This window comes from Microcaecilia unicolor, chromosome 1 (assembly GCF_901765095.1).
Source record: "Microcaecilia unicolor chromosome 1, aMicUni1.1, whole genome shotgun sequence".
Taxonomy (NCBI): domain Eukaryota; kingdom Metazoa; phylum Chordata; class Amphibia; order Gymnophiona; family Siphonopidae; genus Microcaecilia; species Microcaecilia unicolor.
This window is the reverse complement of record NC_044031.1, coordinates 691,170,687-691,185,146: the sequence shown is the minus strand read 5'-3', so window position 1 is coordinate 691,185,146 and position 14,460 is coordinate 691,170,687. Positions and strand designations below refer to the sequence as shown.

Sequence of the window (14,460 nt, the reverse complement as noted above, 5' to 3'; positions counted from 1 at the left end):
ACGTTTTCAACTGTACTCCATCGCGGAAGCATACAAAGTTGACGGGGGCGTGTCGGAGGCGTGGCGAAGGTGGAACTGGGGCGTGGTTATCGGCCGAGGAGAGATGGGCGCCTTTCGCCGATAATGGGAAAAAAATATGCGTTTGTAGCTAGAATTTAGGGCACTTTTCCTGGACCCTGTTTTTTCACGAATAAGGCCCCAAAAAGTGCCCTAAATGACCAGATTACCACCAGAGGGAATCGGGGATGATCTCCCCTGACTCCCCCAGTGGTCACTAACCCCCTCCCACCACAAAACATGATGTTTCACAACTTTTTATTTTCACCCTCAAATGTCATACCCACCTCCCTGGCAGCAGTATGCAGGTCCCTGGAGCAGTTGTTAGGGGGTGCAGTGGACTTCAGGCAGGTGGACCCAGGCCCATCCCCCCCCTACCTGTTACAATTGTGCTGCTTAATGTGTTAGTCGTCCAACCCCCCCAAACCCACTGTACCCACATGTAGGTGCCCCCCTTCACCCCTTAGGGCTATAGTAATGGTGTAGACTTGTGGGCAGTGGGTTTTGAGGGGGATTTGGGGGGCTCAACACACAAGGGAAGGGTGCTATGCACCTGGGAGCTCTTTACCTTTTTTTTTTTTTTTTAAAAGTGCCCCAGCATGTGAGGGGGACCAGTGCACTACGAATCCTGGCCCCTCCCACGAACAAATGCCTTGGATTTATTCGTTTTTGAGCTGGGCGCTTTCATTTTCCATTATCGCTGAAAAACAAAAACGCCCAGCTCACAAATTGTCGAATAAAACATGGACGTCTATTTTTTGCGAAAATACGGTTCGGTCCGCCCCTTCACGGACCCGTTCTCGGAGATAAATGCCCATGGAGATAGATGTTTTCGTTCAATTATGCCCCTCATAGTATACTACTTACAGAAACAAAGCTCTCTCGTATGATTCTAATAGGTAGGAAATTTTCCAACATCAATATAGATTTTAACGAATGGAACCTCATGGGTCCAGGTGACCTACAGAGATGGTCTAACCCTTATATTGGACTCCTCATCATAGGTTCCCCACCAACCCCCGAAAACAACCTCAGTGTAAAAAACTCCAATGTGGAGAAAAAACACTGCGGCAAAAAACCGAAGGATATTATATAATATAGTGGAAAATTCCTAGCTAAAGAATCTACACTACAACCTGGAGAGGTTTAAACATCAGTTTTAGAAAATATGGGTGCACCACATAAATGAGGAAAAAAAAGGACTGAAAGTACTTAGCTTAAGTCCTGGAAGAACACCAATTAATCCAATTCAAGTATATTTAACTTACACAATTGTAATCCTCATGAGTGGCCACTCATCTTAAATGCCCCGACAGAGAGATCCCCTGTTTCGATCCTGCTTCAGAGGGAAAAATGTTTTCTTACACCACCAGTGTTGATCGCAAACTTGCACACAATAGCTAGGAATTTTCCACTATATAATATCCTCCATTTTTTGCCACAATGTTTTTTCTCCACATTGGAGTTTTTTACACTGAGGTTTGTTTTCGGGGGTTGGTGGGGAACCTATGATGAGGAGTCCAAAAAGGGTTAGACCATTTCCGTAGGTCACCTGGACTCGTGAGGTTCCATTTGTTAAAATCTATATTGATGTTGGAAAATTTCCTACCTATTAGAATCATACGAGAGAGCTTTGTTTCTGTATTTAGTTTCTATGGTGGGTGGCAGGGATAATGCTGGGCAGACTTATACGGTCTGTGCCAGAGCTGGTGGTTGGGAGGTGGGGATAGTGCTGGGCAGACTTATACGGTCTGTGCCAGAGCCGGTGGTGGGTGGCACGGATAGTGCTGGGCAGACTTATACGCTCTGTGCCAGAGCTGGTGGTTGGGAGGCAGGGTTGGTGGTTGGGAGGCGGGGACAGGGCTGGCCAGACTTATACGGTCTGTGCACTGAAGAGGACAGTACAAATAAAAAAAAGTAGCACATATGAATTTATCTTCTTGAGCAGACTGGATGGACCGTGCAGGTCTTTTTCTGCCGTCATCTACTATGTTATTATATGGGCTCTCTAACGCGTGCTATATTTATATTTTGAATAGTATGCACATAAATGGTCTCTTATAAACTACTGACCAGCAAAAAAGTAGGCACCATGACATGATGGTGCCTACTTTGCCAGTAGGCATGTACAGGGACAGAGCTTAGATGGAGTGTTGGCAGAGTTCACAGGTATGTGCATGTATTATAAAATATACTAATCTACATCCATATGTAATTATTCTAGATGCAGACATTTGCACCTGCTCCAGATGTGCATTTCTGACACTTATACTAGTATTTGATGAATATACATAGGTGCCTGTGTGTCTTTACACACGAGCACCTAAGTAGGTGCCTACTTGTCTAGGCATCCCATTTTAAAATTAACCACTTACCATACTGTATGTCCTAATCTATCTGAACTTCTAGAAGTTTGCTTTATAGAAACCTTTCTTCAATTAAATGATTTCTGAGTCACTACTCAAAGCAGATGGTGTAATGAATGTGGATATTATATGGAAGGCATAAATTTTAATGTTGTACTCATATTACTACATTGTTAAATTCATAAAGTACTCTATTTATTTATTTAGAGTTTGCTCACACCTTTTTCAGTAGTAGCTCAAGGTGAGTTACATTCAGGTACTCTGGATATTTCTCTGTCCCAGGAGGGCTCACAATCTAAGTTTGTACCTGAGGCAATGGAGGGTTAAGTGACTTGCCCAAGATCACAAGGAGCAGCAGTGGGACTTGAACCGGCCACCTCTGGATTGCAAGACCGGTGCTCTAACCACTAGGCCACTCCTCCACTATCTTTTGTTGCACTAAGAAACAGTAGATGATACATACCCACTGTATGCCCAAGAAGACTTCTCACTCCAATCACAAAGCCTTCAGCAAATTCTTCAGGACCTTGAACAGCTCCCTGAAGTAGAAGACTTGTGTTAAAAAAACAAACAAAAAAGACCCACCTTGCACCAATGTCTTCTACTCATTGGCAGACTACTCAAGCTATCAACCGCAAAATTGAAAGCAAAACTGTATAAACTTCCAATTTCGGCATCAACACCATTCTGTACATTTTACAGCATCTTCCTACACTATTCTCTCAGTTTGACTTAAATAGGGAAAACATGCTAACATCGTTCATGTTTCTTTTTAAAATTGTTTTTCTGAATGGTGTCCCTTCTTAATTTGTAATCTTAATATTTATATCCAATCTTTATTTAGGACTGTTGTATTTTTCCTAATTTTGATATTATTCCTGGTTGTGTTTATGTATGTTCGTTAGTCACAATAGAGAGAGAAAACACCAAGAGCATACACCACAGCACAGTAAAACAAGGAATCTGGCCACATAATTAGATGAATCACAGGAAGCATGTTGTAGAAACAAGGAACCATATATTGACAAGACACAAACTGTTCCGGCCTCTGCCTGCATTAGAGGTCAGACACGATCATCTCAATGGAAGTTAAAAGCTATAAGTATATGAGCAATATTTAATCGGCTAACTGCACAAACCTGTGTAAATCTTCCTCCTGTAGAATAGCACTGAACTGCATAACAAATGCAGTCAGAGGCCGAAACATGGTATGTGTAGGGTCAGTAAAATGAATCCTTGACATTGTGACATATCATCACTACTTCTCCTCACCCTCAGCAGAGTTCGTCTTCAAAAAAAGCCAGTTCTTTCTTATTGATGTCTAACAATGTCCAGTCTAGCTGCCAGTTTCACCAGGCCAGATAATTCCCCACCTTGGGGCTTCAATGTATTCTGGTAACATATAACACTGATCATCATATTTGTAATGCTAGGTTTCTTTTTCAAAGAGGATTTATTTTTGCTCCTTATGAAGCTCAAAAAGGCTTCTGCTGGGCAAGAGAGTTTGACGATTTGTAATTCTGCTCATACACATATCTGAAATACTAGTGTTAAAGATATTTGACAACATGATTAAGATGTGAAGATTTAATTTTGAAGCCTGTTTATGACAATCAACTCCACACTGCAGGTTTTAGTTTTGCAGTACAGGTTTGTAAGGTTATTTTTTCCATTTATATAGATAATTTAATTTGGGCACACACACACACAAACACACACACACATGTACATACACACACCATTGTTTCAAATTAAAAATAAGGGGACCCCTTTTATTTTTCTCTACAGCAAATAAATGGCTGGGTGTATAATAAAAAAATAAAAATCTTGGTTGACAAATAGGCCTGTGAGAGACCTATAAAATGATCATGCAACAGAAGAGCATTTGGGGTCCTTTTACTAAGCTGTGCTAAAAAGTGGCTGGCGCTGTGAATAGCGCATAGGCTTCCTGCACGCTCCAGCCATTCTTTAGTGTGGCTCTAAAATAGCTTTTGGTTATTTTTTTTTAATGGCCAGGTGCAAATTTCCCCAATAGCATGTGGCCATTACCACTGGGAGCCCTTACAACCACCTATTTAGGTGGCGGTAAGGGCTCCCACAGTACTTCAGTGCTAATTGGGTAGTACGTGGTAATGTGCCCATGCTACCTGCTTAGCGCAGGAATACCTACCCCTCCACCCTCAGACATGCCTCCTACGCTGGAATATTTTCCAGCAAAGGATTAGCGTGCGCTAAGTGGAAAACTACCTTGGGATGCCTCAGCACGTCCCACTGTAGTGCTCTTATAGCATGTGGTAGGCCTGCAGTAGGCTTACCACGGCTTAGTAAAAGGGCAAGGGCTTCTTACTGAGGAGCTGGCTGAACTAAAGTTAATCAAAGCAATTATGGGGCCATACGGAATACATCTGAGGGTGCTAAAGGAACCTAGGAAAGTTCTGGTGGCTCTGTTGTCTGCCCTTTTCATAGAGTTGGGTGTGGCTCTGGAGGCTTGTAGGAGTGCAGAAGTGATCCTTCTCCACAAAATCAGAATTAAAGAAGAATTTCAGAACTACGGATTAGATTGACCCCTGTGGTGAATAATTCAATAGAAATGCTTTTAAAATAGAGAATAGTGAGATTTCTGAAATTCAATACATAATAAAACCTGAACCAACATAGTTCTACTACAGATACATTGTGTCAGACAAATCTGATCAATTTCTTTGACTGGGTAACAAGACAGTTGGATCAAGGAGAGCACTAGATGTGGTGTACTTAGATTTTAGAAAAGCCTGAGATTATAATGCCTTTGTACCATTCTATTGTGTGATCGCACCTCAAATATAGTTTATGTTTATTTGGGATTTGATATACTGCTTTTGCTATTAAAAGGCCAAAGCGGTGAACAATAATACTATTACAGAAAACAAATTAGGAGCAGAAAGGAATTCCATTTAAGGCACTTTCAGGCTTATAATCGAAAGAGACGGGCATCCATCTTTCGACACGAATTGGGAGATGGGCGTCCTTCTACCAGGGTCGCCCAAATTGGCATAATCGAAAGCCGATTTTGGGCGTCCTCAACTGCTTTCCATCACGGGGATGACCAAAGCTCCCGGGGGCGTGTTGGAAGCGTAGCGAAGGCGGGACTGGGGCATGCTTAATACATGGGCGTCCTCGGCCGATAATGGAAAAAAGAAGGGCATCCCTGACGAACACTTGGCTGACTTTACTTGGTTTTTTTTTATGACCAAGTCACAAAAATGTGACCTAAATGACCAGATGACCACCGGAGGGAATTGGGGATGACCTCCCCCTACTCCCCCAGTAGTCACTAACCCCCTCCCACCCTAAAAAAATGTTTTAAAATATTTTTTCCAGCTTCTATGACAGCCTAAAATATCATACCCTGCTCCATGACAGCAGTATGCAGGTCCCCGGAGCAGTTTTAGTGGGTACTGCAGTGTACTTCAGGCAGGCGGACCCAGGCCCATCCCCCCCTACCTGTTAAACTTGTGGTGGTAAATGTGAGCCCTCCAAAACCTACCACAAACCCACTGTACCCACATGTAGGTGCCCCCCTTCATCCGTAAGGGCTATGGTAGTGGTGTACAGTTGTGGGGAGTGGATTTTGGAGGGGTTTGGGGGGCTCAGCACACAAGGTAAGGGAGCTATGCACCTGGGAGCTTTTTCTGAAGTCCACTGCAGTACCCTCTTAGGGTGCCTGGTTGGTGTCCTGGCATGTCAGGGGGACCAGTGCACTACGAATGCTGGCTCCTCCCACGACCAAATGGCTTGCATTTGGTCGTTTCTGAGATGGGCATCCTCGGTTTCCATTATCGCCGAAAACTGGGGACGACCATCTCTAGGGATGACCATCTCTAAGGTCGACCGAAATGTTGAGATTTGGGCGTCCCCAACCATATTATCGAAACGAAAGATGGCTGCCCATCTTGTTTCAATAATACGGGTTTTCCCGTCCCTTTGCAGGGACGTCCTGCGAGGACGCCCTCAGGAAAACTTGGGCGCCCCATTTGATTATGCCCCTCCACGTCATCACATCTGAAAAAAGATATAGCGGAATTAGAAAAGGTACAGAGAAGTGCAACAAAAGTGATAAAGGGGATGGGGTGACTTCCCTATAAGTAAAGGCTAAAGCGGCTAGGGCTCTTCAGTTTGGAGAAGAAAAGGCTGAGGGGAGTTGGGGGGCACGCAATGAAGCTAATAAGTGGTAAATTTAAAACAAACCAGAGAAAATATTTCTTCACTCAACATCTGGAATTTGTTGCTAGAAAATGTGGTAAAAGCAGTTAGCTTAACAGTGTTAAGATGGACTTGTGAAAATCTACTGTTTATTTCTAAGATAAAGCAGCATAAAATCCATTTTACTCTTTGGGGGTCTTGCCAGGTACTTGTAACCTGGGCTGGTCACTGTTGGAAACAAGAAACTGGGCTTGATGGACCTTTGGTCCAACCCAGTACGGCAACGCTTACGTTCTTGTGAAACAGTTCTACATAGACAACTTCTAATAAACTGCGTGACCTTGGTATAGACCCTAAAGTGACTGACTGGGTAAAAAAGCTGGTTGTATGTAAGGAGACACAGGGTAATAGTAAATGGTGTTCACTCTGAGGAAAGGAACATTACCAATAGTATGCTGCAAGGATCGTTTCTCAGTCTAGATCTTTTTAACATTTTTGTTATGTGATATTCCATAGTGGCTGTCAGATACCAAAATATGTAATAGGAAACATACTCCTGAAGGTGTGGATAACATGAGAAGGGAGCTAGTGAAGCTTGAAGAATAGTCTAAAATTTGGCAGTGAAGAATTAATGCTAAAAAATGCAGCATTATATTTGGGCTGCAAAAACCTGAGGGAGAAATACAATAACAGGGGTGAAGTATTTCTGTGCATGACAGAAGAGCGAGATTTGGGACCGATCATATGTGATGATCTTAAGGTGTATTTGTTTTCTTTGCTGCAGCAGCACACTAAGCACAGGGTTTCAAAAGTATCGGCAACGATCACTCCTAGATCCTTTTCCTTGATGATACTTTGAAACCCTCTGCTCAATGTGCTGCGGCGGCACAGAAAGCAAATAGAATGTTAGGTATTATTAAGAAAGGAATGGAAAATAAAAACGATGATGTTATAATGCTATTGTATTGCTCCATGGTGAGACCTCACCTTGACTAACTGTGTGCAATTCTGGTCACCTCATCTAAAAAAAGATATAGTGGAATTAGAAAAGGTACCGAGGAGGGCGACGAAAATGATAAAGGGGATGGGAAGACTTCCCTATGAGGAAAGGCTGAAACGGCAAGGGCTCTTCAGTTTGGAGAAAAGAGGGCTGAGGGGAGATATGATAGAGGTCTATAACATAACGAGTGGTGTGGAATGGGTAGACATGAATCGCTTGTTTACTCTTTCCAAATATACTAGGGCTAGGAGGCACGCAATGAAGTAGTAAATTTAAAACGAATCTGAGAAAATATTTCTTCACTCAATGTGTAATTAAACTCTGGAATTCGTTGCCAAAGAACGTGGTAAAAGCAGTTAGCTTACAGGCTCATTTTTGAAAGTGATCGCCGGCGCTCTTCCGACATAAATCAGGAGATGGCCGGCGATCTCGCAAAACCGGCGATATCGATATAATCAAAAGCTGCTTTTTTGACACCATCGCTGCTTTCCCATCGCTGCGCTGGCGAAAGTTTAAGGGGGCGTGTTGGCATTGAAGCGAAGGCAGGACATGGGCAGGCATGGGCGTGGCTACCAGATGGCCGGCTTTTGTGGATAATGGGAAAAAAAAAAGCGACGTTAATCAGTATTTCACCGCTTTTACTTGGTCCTTTTATTTTCATGACCAAGCCTCAAAAAGGTGCCCGAACTGACCAGATGACCACCGGAGGGAATGGGGGATGACCTCCCCGTTCTCCCCCAGTGGTCACCAACCCCCTCCCCACACTAAAACACTAAAAATAAAAACCTTTTTTGCCAGCCTGTATGCCAGCCTCAAATGTCATACCCAGCTCCCAGACAGCAGTATGCAGGTCCCTGGAACAGTTTATGTTGGTTGCAGTGGACTTCAGGCAGGTGGACCCAGGCCCATACCCCCCTACCTGTTACACTTGTGGTGGTAAGTGTTGAGCCCTCCAACCCCCTCCCCCCAAAACCCACTCTACCCACATGTAGGTGCCCCCTTCACCCATAAGGACTATGGTAGTGGCGTAGAGTTGTAGGGAGTGGGTTTTGGGGGGGATTTGGGGGGCTCAGCACACAAGAGATGGGAGCTATGCACCTGGGAGGTATTCGTATATTAAAAAAAAAAAATTAGAAGTGCCCCCTAGGGTGCCCGATTAGTGTCCTGGCATGTGAGGGGGACCAGTGCACTACAAATGCTGGCTCCTCCATGACCAAATGCCTTGGATGTCGCCGGGTTGGAGATCACCGGCATTTTTGTCCATTATCGCTGAAAAACAAAACTGGCCATCTCAAACCCGGTGAACTCTGGCATTTGGCCGGGCTAAACCGTATTATCGAAAAAAAAGATGGCCGGCCATCTTTTTTGATAATACGGTTCCGGCCAGCTGTAGCGTCGCCGCCAAAATAGATCAACAGCAATCTATTTTGCCGGTGATGTTCGATTATGCCCCTCTTAGCGGAGTTTAAGAAAGGTTTGGATACCTTCCTATGAGAAAAGTCCATGTCATTATTAAAATGGACTTGGGAAAATCCAGTGTTTATTTCTAGGATAAGCATCATAAATTGTATTGTACTGTTTTGGGATCTTGCCAGATACTTCTGACCTAGATTGGCCACTGTTGGAAACAGGATACTGGGCTAGTTGGACCTTTGGTCTGTGCAATACTTATGTACTTATGTAGGTGGCCAAAAAGGTGATGGCAAAAGCCAGAAGGATGCTTTCGTGCATAGGCAAAGGAATGACCAGCAGGAAAAAGGGGGCAAATGTGACCCTGTATAAATCTTTTCGGAGACCAAATATAGACTACTGTCTATAATTCTGGAGATCACACCTTCATGAAGATATAAAAAGGATGGAATTGGTCCAGAGGGCAGCTACTACAATGGTCTGTGGTCTTCATCATAAAACATTTGGGGACAGATTAAACGATATATATATATACATACATACATACAAACACTCTGGAAGAAAGGCAGGAGAGGGGAGATATGATAAAAATGTTTAAGTACCTCCATGGCATAAATGCACATGAGGTCAGTCTTTCAATTGAAAGGAAGCTCTGGAAGGAGGGGGCATAGGATGAAGGTGAAAAGGGACAGGGTCAGGAGTATCTTAAGGAAATACTTCTTCACAAAAAGGGTGGTAAATGTGTGGAACGGTTAGTGCAGCAGTCTGGAAACTGTGTTAGATTCACACCGCAGTTCCTTTTTATCCTGGGCAACCCCAGGTACAAAAACATAGATTGTGAGCCCACTAGGGACACAGAAAGTACCTGCATATAATGTGTACAGTGAGGCGTACATCTAGTAGCATAATTAGTAGTAGGAATATCTGAATTCAAGAAAGAATGGGAGAAGCACATAGGATCTCTACGGGAGAGACAGAGATCGTAGACGAAATGGATAGGCAGATGTAATGAGCCATATGGTCTTTAGCTGCATAGGCGCCCCGTATAAGAGGCTTGGGGAGGCTTACCCCGTATAAGAGGCTTGGGGAGGCTAAGCCTCCCCAGCCCAGCTGTGAACTTCCCCGCGGCCACGCCTACCTCTAAATGCAGCCCGAGACAAGACTCGACGAAATCTTCTGTTGAGTAGCGCAGCGGCAGCCAGGAACGAGACCTGCCGTCGCTACTCTCCACCCACAGCCAGCATAACATAAGAAAAAAAGAAGCGCGGGGCCGCAGCAACCTTCAGACATGCGCTGTCGGCTCTGCCGGTCTCTGCCCCGTGACGTCAATTTCCCGTTCCGGGGTCAGAGGACCGGCAGAGCTGACAGTGCATGTCTGAAGGCTGCTGCGGCCCCGCGCTTCTTTTTCGTCTTCTGTCAGCGCTGCTGTTAAGAGGCCCGGGCCGGAGGGAGAGGAGAGAATGTGGCTAATGGCTGGAAATGGTAGGAGGAGAGAGAGGGAGAGCAGGGGAGAGCCAGGGGGCATGGACAAGAGCAGTGGAGAGCCAAAGAGCGATAGGGAGAGAAAGAGGGGCCGTGGAAAAGAGCAGGGGAGAGCCAGGGACATGGAAAAAAGCAGGGGAGAGCCAGAAAGAGATGGGGAGAGAAGAGGGGCCATGGAAAAGAGCAGGGGAGAGCCAAGGACATGGAAAAAAAGCAGGGGAGAGCCAGAAAGAGATGGGGAGAGAAAGAGGGGCCATGGAAAAGAGCAGGGGAGAGCCAGGGACATGGAAAAAAAGCAGTGGAGAGCCGGAAAGAGATGGGGAGAGAAAGGGGGGACATGGGCAGGAGAGAGAGAGAGAAGCTGCTGGGGAGAAACTGGGGGAGACCCTAGCTGTCAGACTGAGAAATGCTGGCTGGATGAAAGGAGGGAGAAAGAGGAAAATGCTGGAAGGAGGGTCAGAATGAGAGAAGACGCTGGTAGGGAGGGGACAGAGGAAAGACATTGGAAGGATGGGGTGAGAGAGGACATGCTGAATGGAAAAGGGTCAAGAGAGAGAACTGTCTAGAAGGAAGGGGAGACAGGGAGACAATGGACGGAAGGATTGGGAGAGGGTAATGGGTGGAAGGATGGAGAGAGAAAGATGGATGATACAGGATGGAAGGGTAGGAGAGAAAGAAGGAAGGTGCTGGACATGGATGGAGGGAAGAAAAGTATATGCACATGGATGGAGGGGAGTGAGGAGAAATGCTCGATATGGATGGAGGGAAAACTGTTGAATTAAAGAGCTGGATCGGGATACTGAAGGATAGGGACAGGGCTACAGATGGTAGACAGGACACATAAGGACACAGGAGGATGGTGGACATGGTGAGAGAAAAAATATCAAATAGAAAGAAGACCCTGCATAAAACAGAAGACACTGGGACCAAAGCGAATAGAAAAACTAAATGATCAGACAACAAAGGTAGAAAAAAAGTATTTTATTCAGAATTTATTAACTGGAATATGTCAGCTTTTGGAAATGTGCACCTGTGATGTTTGCATGTAAGTTTCAATTTTTCTAGCATTGCTGCAGGCTGAGTCTGACTTCTTGAGGTAACTTTCCAGTTCAGTATTTTGCCTTCATATCTGTTGTGTCATGTGTTTTTCATGTGATCAAGGTGCAGTATTCTGCTAGCGTGTAGTATTTTCAGCCCTTTTTGGTGTTTTTTTTGTTTCACTAGGTGGTGCACTGGTGTTTTAGAGCCCGGTGTAATTACAGTGCTGCCTTTCCATGCATAAGGTTGTAGCTTGTCCTGTCCTTGGAATTAGTACTGTTATGGTTTGGTAAGGTTATGGTTTGTTTTTGCACAAGTTTGTGTATAGTGTATAGTGTTTTGCAGTGGAGAGATTGTGTATTGGCCTTACTGAAGTGGCACCAAATCATCAGAAAGGGTTTTAGAGCCTAAATCATGACACACTACCTCTTGAAGGATCTACATAAAAGGAGCTCATTGTGAACACTTTCCACCCTAAAAGGGTGTTTTGTGGCTCTACATGAGAATTGTGATATTATGATCCCTTGTTTCATATTGTTGACGGTCTGCATTTTCCGTATGGGTGGTATATTGGTTTATTAGGGTCTGCTCAGTGTTATGGTACACTAAGGTTTATGAGTGTGTTTTTGCACAAATTTGTGCATAGTGTTTTGCAGTTGAGCAATTGTGGCTTTCAGCAACCACTTTATTCTTTGACATATGATACATATTTAATATCTAAATTTAATAAAAGGTATTGTGACATTTTTTTCTATGTTGTCAGACAATTATGGATGTAAGATCCGCCCCTGGCCCCACCCCTAACCCCGCCCCCTTTAGCCTCCCCAAACAGTTGGGCCACCGACCGTCTATGTTTAGCTGCCATCATTTTCTATGTTTTCTACCTTTCTATATGTAGTGTGATAAATATTCTTTGCAAGTCATGATGTAATTATACATCAATTTACAGTTGGTCAACATGGGTTTTTCACTAGTAGATAAGTGCATAATTAAATTTCTGAGACAATTGAAATGTTATGGAGAGAAAAATTCTCTTAAAATGTTTCCTGCAAAACATGGAGGAGTATTTTCAAAGCACTTAGACTTATAAAGTTCCATAGGTTACTTTATCAAGTCCCCTAACACCATTTCCATTAGTACAGTAAATACTAAGCCACATGGAATGGAGGGGAGGGGGGGTCACCACATCCATAAAATGCCAAAAGATTCTACATTTCTTGTAGTGTCATGAAGTTGATAGAGCTGTGCTTCAGGAGACAAACTGATCACTGGAGCACCAAAAATGTCAGAAGTGGTGGGTAGGTTCCCTAGTGGAATCACCTGTAGCACATAGAAAAGCAGGGGTACTAATCTTATTTCAGAAGTCCTTAAATGTGCAAATTCAGTCAGTGGCACAAGGTCCAGACGGTAGATTTGTCCTGGCTTATATACTGATTAATAGACAGCCAATGGTTCTGTGTAACATATATGCTCCTAACACCTATGACAAGGCTATTTTTGCAAATTTGATAAAAATGCTAATACCTCATATGTTCAACAAATTATTTGGGGAGGCAATTTTAATTTAATTTAGTATACAACACTACAATGGATCGTTCACATCTTCCAGGCGACATGCGTATTACCATGACTAAAGGTCTCCCTCTCTTCTGGTAGACTCGGGAGACTTGTACAGAATGTTTGTATGTTTGGGAAGCTTGCCAGGTGCCCTTGGCCTGGATTGGTCGCTGTCGTGAACAGGATGCTGGGCTCAATGGACCCTTGGTCTTTTCCCAGTGTGGCATTACTTATGTACTTATGACTTTTTTTACCCATCTGACAGGGGATTACACTCACCTTTCACGTGCATATTCTGTACGTATTGGTTATATTTTAGTTTCTCAATCACTTTTTTCACAGATGCAATCCTCTGAACAGGACCATTTTTGGTGACTAAATGGAAAGAATATGCAGAACATAATGCTGCCCATGTGTCACAGCCCATTCTGCATTGGGATGTAGCCAAGGCAGAGCTACGTGGGGAAATTATTACATATACAGCTCATAAACAGAAGATGAAAGATGGGGAAATCCTAAGACTTGAGCAAGAAGTGATTCGAGAGGATTGCGTTTGGGGACACCAAATCCTAGGTAACTTGTATAACCTTGCTAGCATCCCAAGTGGCCCTCAACACTCTGTTACACCAGCAGATGGTCAACTCTTAAATGTATTACAAATATAAATTACTCCTTCTGGGGAGTAGAAGAGGGAAACTGCTTGCACATATGCTGAAAATTCACCGCAGTTCCTCAAAAATCTTACAGATAGAAAAGGAAGGGGGGGGGGGGGGAGATTTCTTCTGATGAAGACATTGTTACTCTATTTAAATGTTTCTATGAACAATTATACGCCACACAAGAGGACACAGAGCTAGACGATGAGATGTATCTTGAGAATGTAGATCTTCCGAGGGTGTCACACTCGCAGATAGTCATACTAAGTGCCCCATTCATGGAGGGGGAGCTCATGCTGGCCATTCAAGGGAGTGCATTAAACAAAACACCTGGACCAGACGGCTTACGAGTTGAATTATATAAGATTCTTTTAAACCATGTAGCACCTGTTCTTTTATCATACTTCTCACATATGATTACACATAAAACTCTCCCAGATTCTCTCTGTATGGGAAAAACGATTGTACTTTTAAAACTAGACAAAGACCCATGTTCACTGAACTTGTACAGGCCTATTTCACTGCTCAATTTTGAGGCAAAGCTTTTTGCCAAGATTTTGGCAAATTGTTTGGCCAAAATACTGCCAGACCTAGTGGCTGAGGTACAAGTTGGTTTCATTAAAAGGTGAACGGCCACAAAAAAATGTTCACCTTATATTGGCTTCATTGGAAGCTGTACGTACTTGTAGAACCCCCTCGCTCATGGTCAGTT

The 14,460-nt window shown here is 43.8% G+C and overlaps 1 protein-coding gene across 1 annotated transcript in view; it reads right to left on the bottom strand.

Moving 5' to 3' along the window:
* Positions 1 to 14,460, bottom strand: part of VPS13C (vacuolar protein sorting 13 homolog C) — a 992,635-nt gene that overhangs the window by 63,648 nt on the left and 914,527 nt on the right. The window contains exon 75 of the mRNA XM_030188422.1: positions 2,887 to 2,962. Within this exon, the coding sequence (XP_030044282.1) occupies positions 2,887 to 2,962 (76 nt within the window). The remainder of the gene's footprint in view (positions 1 to 2,886; positions 2,963 to 14,460) is intronic.